The sequence below is a fragment of the Salmo trutta genome, unplaced genomic scaffold (assembly GCF_901001165.1).
Source record: "Salmo trutta unplaced genomic scaffold, fSalTru1.1, whole genome shotgun sequence".
Classification (NCBI taxonomy): Eukaryota; Metazoa; Chordata; class Actinopteri; order Salmoniformes; family Salmonidae; genus Salmo; species Salmo trutta.
Window position 1 is genome coordinate 22,022 of NW_021822202.1, and position 7,714 is coordinate 29,735.

General features: G+C 41.4%; 1 protein-coding gene across 1 annotated transcript; it reads right to left on the reverse strand.

The window, feature by feature from the left end:
- Positions 1-923: 923 nt before the first annotated feature.
- LOC115180911 (macrophage mannose receptor 1) lies at positions 924-6,524 on the reverse strand. The gene is made up of 7 exons (XM_029743068.1): positions 6,463-6,524; positions 5,667-5,702; positions 4,479-4,847; positions 4,086-4,243; positions 3,804-3,999; positions 3,091-3,447; positions 924-1,718 (listed from the first exon to the last, which is right to left on the reverse strand). The coding sequence occupies exons 2-7, from the start codon at positions 5,698-5,700 to the stop codon at positions 1,711-1,713; spliced, it is 1,122 nt and encodes a 373-aa protein (XP_029598928.1). The 5' UTR covers positions 5,701-5,702; positions 6,463-6,524; the 3' UTR covers positions 924-1,710.
- Between the last annotated feature and the right edge of the window lie 1,190 nt (positions 6,525-7,714).

Consider the following 7,714-nt stretch of genomic DNA (forward strand, 5'->3'; position numbering starts at 1 on the left):
CGAAGTACGGTAATGGAATATTTAGAATTTTTTGTCACGAAACGCGTCGGGCGCGTCACCCTTATTTACCATTCGGATAGTGTCTTGAACGCACGAACAAAACGCCGCTATTTGGATATAACTATGGATTATTTGGGACCAAACCAACATTTGTTATTGAAGTAGAAGTCTTGGGAGTGCATTCTGACGAAGAACACCAAAGGTAATCAAACTTTTCTAATAGTAAATCGGAGTTTGGTGAGTACCACACTTTGTGGGTGTCAAAATAGCTAGCCTGTGATGGCTGGGCTATCTACTCAGAATATTGCAAAATGTGCTTTCACCGAAAAGCTATTTTAAAATCGGACATAGCGAGTGCATATAGGAGTTCTGTATCTATAATTCTTAAAATAATTGTGTTTTTTGTGAACGTTTATCGTGAGTAATTTAGTAAATTCACCGGAAGTGTTCGGTGGGAATGCTAGTCACATGCTAGTCACATGCTAATGTAAAAAGCTGGTTTTTGATATAAATATGAAATTGATTGAACAAAACATGCATGTATTGTATAACATGTCCTAGGTGTGTCATCTGATGAAGATCATCAAAGGTTAGTGCTGTATTTAGCTGTGGTTTGGGTTTATGTGACATTATATGCTAGCTTGAAAAATGGGTGTCTGATTATTTCTGGCTGGGTACTCTGCTGACATAATCTAATGTTTTGCTTTCGCTGTAAAGCCTTTTTGAAATCGAACAGTGTTGTTAGATTAACGAGAGTCTTGTCTTTAAAATGGTGTAAAATAGTAATATGTTTGAGAAATTGAAGTAATAGCATTTCTAAGGTATTTGAATATCGCGCCACGGGATTACACTGGCTGCTGAGTAGGTAGGACGCAAGCGTCCCACCTAGCCCATAGAGGTTAATAATAAGAAACAGACACGAGTCACATTATACAATAGTCTGGATCTTTATTCAGGAGAGCTCTGCCCTCAAAATGAGGACACAGTCTTTTTATATGTACACACACACACAAATGAATTCACATCAGTAGAGAACTCCACCCCGCTTTAGGTGGTTGTATTTTTCCACAGTTCACATACATTGTTATCACACTTCTGCATCAGGTTTCAATATCTTCTACTAGCCTAGCCGTTCCTGACAGTTCCACCCCTCCCTAAGTTGGAGAGAGACCCCTTTTCCCATTATCAGTTTCTGCAAGGTCGTCTTCCTCTTTTCTGTGGTTTCAACTATGCCCTGCTCATTTTGCGAAATAGTAACACAAAGGCCTAGTCACACACATGATAGAATTATGACTAACATTATTATAGCCTTATAATTATAATACATTTCACACAGTTATATGGTTTCAGGGTGGAATACTTTTAGTCATTATCTTTAAACATACAAATTCATCTATCAATAACCAGTAATGAAATAGGTAATAAGATAAACAGTAATAATAATGGTAAGAATCCAATTCAATAAGAGAATATACAAACATAAAATAATATTCAAATCATTTAAACGATTAATTCTATAAATAGATTGAGTATCCGTCACCTTACTCAATGTAAATCTGAATATGTCTGGAACAGTGTGTTGGGATGTAGGATTCAGCTGGTCCAGACATCAGGAACAATGTGATGGGATGTAGGATTCAGCTGGTCCAGCGATCAGGAACAGTGTGTTGGGATGTAGGATTCAGCTGGTCCAGATTTCAGGGTTTGTTTTTAGTAGTCTGCATTACAGAACAAATAAAATAAAAAATACAAGATTAGTGAAATAGTGAGAGAGTGAGTGAGTGAGTGAGTGAGTGAGAGAGAGAGAGAGAGAGAGAGCTGAGTTCACAAACCTGTTCTACAAACACACTGAAGCCTCAGGACCAGAACATCCAATCAATCAGAATAAACCAAATTACAACAGTCAAAACAAAACTACATTGCTTATTGGGAAACACTAGCACCAAGCAAAATGCAGCGCTATCTGGCACTAAATCGACAGTACACCGTGGCTAACTATTTGACCATGGTTACAGATCAAAACCTTAGGAAAAACCTTTACAAAGTGCAGGCTGAGTGAGCACAGCCTTGCCATTGAGAAGGGTAGACACAGGAAAACCTGGCTTCCTGTAGAGGAAAGGCTGTGCAACCACTGCACAACAGCAGAACCTGAGACAGAGCTGCATTTCCTGACAAAATGACAAAAATATAAAACAATTAGAGAGTGTCATTTCCCCAAATTTGAAACCCTTATTCAAGGTTTCAAAGACCTCTCTGATGAGGATAGACTACCCGTCCTGTTGGGGGAGGACGCAGAGAGCTGTGGGTTGGCAGCACACTACATTGCTGCCTGCCATAAGTTGAGGGACAGTGTTTGACAGACCAATAAACGTACACATGTCCTCTACTGCATGCTTATTGTTATAGTTCAATGTCTGGTTATTCTGACCCTTGGTTATTGTTGTTACTGTTGTCCCATTGACAATTTTGATTATTATTATCTTAACTGTCACGCTTGTCGTTGGTAATGGAGGACCAAAACGCAGCAGGTGTACGCTCATCTTGACATTTATTTACTCAAAAAATGAACATACAAAACTAAACGAACGACGAAACAGTCTTGAAAGGCTCACTCAGCAAAACAAGAAACAATCTCCCACAAATGCACAGACAAACACACCCAACTAATATAGGACTTCCAATCAAAGGCAACACCAAACAGCTGCCTTCAATTGGAAGTCCACCCCAATTAACCCAACATAGAAACACACTCACTAGACTACACATAGAAATACATGAACATAGACCACAACTCAAAACCCTGAAATAATAAATCAAACGCCCTCCTAACTAACACACCACCCTGAACCACATAAAACAAATACCCTCTGCCACGTCCTGACCAAACTACAATAACAATTAACCCTTATACTGGCCAGGACGTGACATTAACAAAGTAAGCTTTGGCAATATGTACGTTGTTATGTCATGCCAATAAAGCAAATTTAATGAGAGAGAGAGAGAGAGAGAGAGAGAGAGAGAGAGAGAGAGAGAGAGAGAGAGAGAGAGAGAGACAATAGTTGAATGAAACCAAAACAGATTAAATCTGACCATCACTCTTGCTGCAGATGAAGTTGAATTTGTCAGTCTCAGGCAGGCCGACCCACTTCCCCCCGTCTCTCTCTATGGCCCCCGTGTTCCCACGCTGCTCCTTCCTGGTACTGTAGCCCTCCCCGTCGGCCCAGTTGTGGAAGCAGGACTCTTCTCCATTGACCCAGAACCAGAGGTCCAGGGTGCAGGTGTACCTCAGGCCCAGCCAGACGTAGGGACTGGAGGCCTTCTTGGCTCTCTGTCGGACCCAGTGCTGGATGCTGGGGTTGTGGGCAGACACCAGTTCCATGTTCCGGTCTCTGCAGTACCACAGGGCTTCGGACCACGTCTTGTTCTCTGAGACCAGGACCAGCTTATCTGGAGGAAGAGGAGGATATGGAGATTCATGCTAAATATTCACAAAATAACGTTGATTCTAAAGTAAATGTAAATTTTTTTATGAATATGTATCTCACCCTCCCCCCCCCTCATCCCCCCCCTCACCCCTCCCCCTCATCCCCTCACCCCTCCCCCCTCACCCCCTCCCCTCAACCCTCATCCCTCCCCCTCACCCCTCCCCTCAACCCTCATCCCTCCCCCTCACCCCTCACCCCTCCCCCTCACCCCTCCCCTCAACCCTCACCCCTCCCCCTCACCCCTCCCCTCAACCCTCATCCCTCCCCCTCACCCCTCACCCCTCCCCCTCACCCCTCCCCTCAACCCTCACCCCTCACCATCATAGCAGATAAAAGGATGTTTGGTGGTAGGAGGATTATCATTCCACTCTCCAGATGGGAGAACTTCCACACAGAGCTTTTCTCCTCCCACAACAGCTGCCCCGTTTGGCTCGCCTGTCATCCAGTTTCTGAAGGTTGAGCCGCTCTGGTCGGACCACCTCCACTCTCTATACAGGCCGATCCACACCTCTTCCTGTAAAATGTTTTGCAAATGCTGATTATGTTTTTAACACGGTGCTCAAAGTGCAAGACAAATTAGGTGAAGGGAAGTGAACTTGCCTGTATGGTGTTATTATGTGTGATGTTCTGTATGGAGCTTTTCTCTGCTTCATCCCTCACACTGGCCAGGTCCGTATGGTTCTGTCTGCAGTAGCGCTGAGCCTCACTCCAAGTCTTCTTTTCAGTGATGAGGATGTACTTACTAGTGAGATTTGTGTCTATTTGATAGAACAGAAGGTATAAAACAAGGGATGAGATATATAACAACATGTTCCAATAAAGACAAGTTCAAACAGACAAATACATGTCCGTAAATAAACTGGTAGAAATAAAAGGTTTTCAATAAAATATGAATCTGTTGGACTGAATCCAAACTGTTTGGTGTTTGACTGGTTGACAAACAGAAAGATGGAAGGAAGGACAGTGAAAAGGCTGACTGATAGAGGAACTCACCATAGCAGACAAAATTATGTTGTTCTCCACAGTTCGCATCATGCCATGACCCATTTTGCATCCACACACAGAACTCATTGTTTTTTACATTATTTGGTTGGCCTTTACTTTTGTCCCAAAACCCCTCCCTCTCTAACTCTGTGTCTCCCAGAGACCACCTCCAGCTGGTGTTATACAACCCTATCCAGGCTGGTTCAGTTAATAACACAGCCTTTATTGTGTTATTGAGCCTGTTCATATCTGCCATGTCGTCTATGGAGGCCAGGTCAGTGTAGTTCTGTCTGCAGTAACTCTGAGCTTCAGTCCAGTTTTTACTGATGTCCACAAAGTGGAACTGATGAGAGAGGCATGAGGGGAGGACAGACAGCCCTGTGGAGAACAAACCAACATTATGACTGTACTAACAAAACACACACACACACACACAAACTAACCTGAAAACACACAAACTAACCGTTGACATCAATGATAATGGTAATTGATGACAGACAGACAGACAGACAGACAGACAGACAGACAGACAGACAGACAGACAGACAGACAGACAGACAGACAGACAGACAGACAGACAGACAGACAGACAGACAGACAGACAGACAGACAGACAGACAGACAGACAGACAGACACTGGGTGAGCTCGTTTTACACAGCCAGGGGACGGTGAACTATGTGAGCGATGAAGGAAGAGTTTGCCATTGTAAAGGAGCGCTGTAAAGCCGGGGCGCGGCGAATATCATCACTAACTAAAACACAACAAATAAGGAAACATTTTCAGACAAATCTGAAAGATCTGCTTTCCCAGACTGCACCATGTCACCGTTCCGTCTGTCTGGTGACTGTTGAAACGGTTCATCACGGAGCAGAACTTAGTTTGTAGACACCACATGCGTTTTATTATTGTTTTGTTTTTGACTCCATCCCTCATTCCCAACCTCGCCGTCGGTTTTGAGTGGGGCATTCAGCTTTCGCCTGCTAGGCTCCAGAAATACATCTCGAGTGCTACCAGCCATGTAAAACAAGCTCACACACACACACACACACACACCACACACACACACACACACACACACACACACACACACACACACACACACACACACACACACACACACACACACACACACACACACACACACACACACACACACACACACGGACAAACACACACGAAAACACATGAACCCCAACCTGAGAAGAACAGGAGAAAGAGAGAGTGGCCCATCCCTGGAGAATGGAGGATAACAGTCTGGTGAACAAATACCAACAACTAAACTTCAACTTCTACCAGCAGCATGGCTGCATGCTTTAGATTTTGAATTTAACGTCATGAAATGTAATGACTGAAAGAACATATCAATATTTTTTATTTGAGTGAATTTTTACTTTATGGATGGTTTGCACTGCCAGACTTATCTGTTATTCTACTGCTCAAAAATATATTTATAAGCATTACAACATTTACTAAATAACAATACACATGAATGTTTACTAAATAACAACACACATGAATGTTTACTAAATAACAACACACATTAACGTTTACTAAGTAATAATACACATGAATGTTTACTAAATAACAATACAAATCTGTGTTTACTAAATAACAATAAACATTAATGTTTACTAAATAACAATACACATTTCTGTTTACTAAATAACAATACACATTTATGTTTACTAAATAACGATACACATTTCTGTTTACTAAATAACAATACACATTACTGTTTACTAAATAACAACACACATTTATGTTTACTAAATAACAATACACATTAATGTTTACTAAATAACAATACACATTTATTTTTACTAAATAGCAATAAACATTTATGTTTACTAAATAACAATAAACATTTATGTTTACTATATAACAATAAACATTTATGTTTACTAAATAACAACACACATTTATGTTACTAACTGTATTTACTTTACTCTTTACAAAAGTAGACATGTAGAGTTATGAAAGATATCCTCATACCCGATGTTTGTTGTTGTCGATGTTGTTTCTTGATGTTGTTGTCAGCTCTCCCTCTCCCTCTGAGTGTCTCTGTCCCGTCTGAGACAGGTGGGTGTTATACAGCTATATTATACAGTACTTCCTGCTCTTTGACCTCGTAACGTAGTGATGTCACAGTGGAAGGATGAAAGGCATCCCTGTCAGTTGTTTTGTCTTAGTTCTTCCTCGTAGAGACATGCAAAACACTGGTCAAAGAAAAAAACCCATACAGGAAGAAGGAAATCCAAGAATTTATCAACATGTATTTTTGGAAAACAAAAATAAATTGCAACCCTCCATGTGGCTAAACTATACTAACATGTTGGATTACAATATAATATCTCCTTTAAAAAAGTAAATAGGAAGAACGAAATAGAGAAATCATCAACAGTCATATCCAGCCAAAGTAAATAGGCCTAGATAAAAAACCTCCTGAGTCATTCACTCAGCTCCCTTGTCAGTCACCCTGCTCTAAGGTATTTACCTCTCTGTCAGCCACCCTGCTCTCAGGTATTTACCTCCCTATCAGTCACCCTGCTCTCAGGTATTTGCCTTCCTGTCAGTCACCCTGCTCTCAGGTATTTACCTCTCTGTCAGCCACCCTGCTCTCAGGTATTTACCTCCCTATCAGTCACCCTGCTCTCAGGTATTTACCTCCCTATCAGTCACCCTGCTCTCAGGTATTTATCTCCCTGTCAGTCACCCTGCTCTCAGGTATTTACCTCTCTGTCAGCCACCCTGCTCTCAGGTATTTACCTCCCTATCAGTCACCCTGCTCTCAGGTATTTATCTCCCTGTCAGTCACCCTGCTCTCAGGTATTTACCTCCATGTCAGTCACCCTGCTCTCAGGTATTTGTCTTCCAAAGAGTCAACAAAGAACCGTTTTGTAGAGTCACTCTGCGAAGAACCCTTTTGTAACTGTTTTTTCTAAGAGTGAATATCTGTTTTATCGTTTAGAAAATGAAAGTACTTTGTGTGTCTATTCCCCGATTTGAAGGTGTCATGAGCATTTGGAGCAATTCACTTATGTTTATGAAAGTAGTCACAAGTGTGTTATCTGGTCCTATATTCCGAGCACACAATGATGACATCAAGCTTGTGACTCTACAAACTTGTTGGACGCATTTGCAGTTTGTTTGTTGTGTTTCAGATTATTTTGTGCCCAATATTTATTTATTTTTTATAATGTATTGTGTCATTTTGGAGTCACTTTTTTTTGTGTGTACTTTTTTA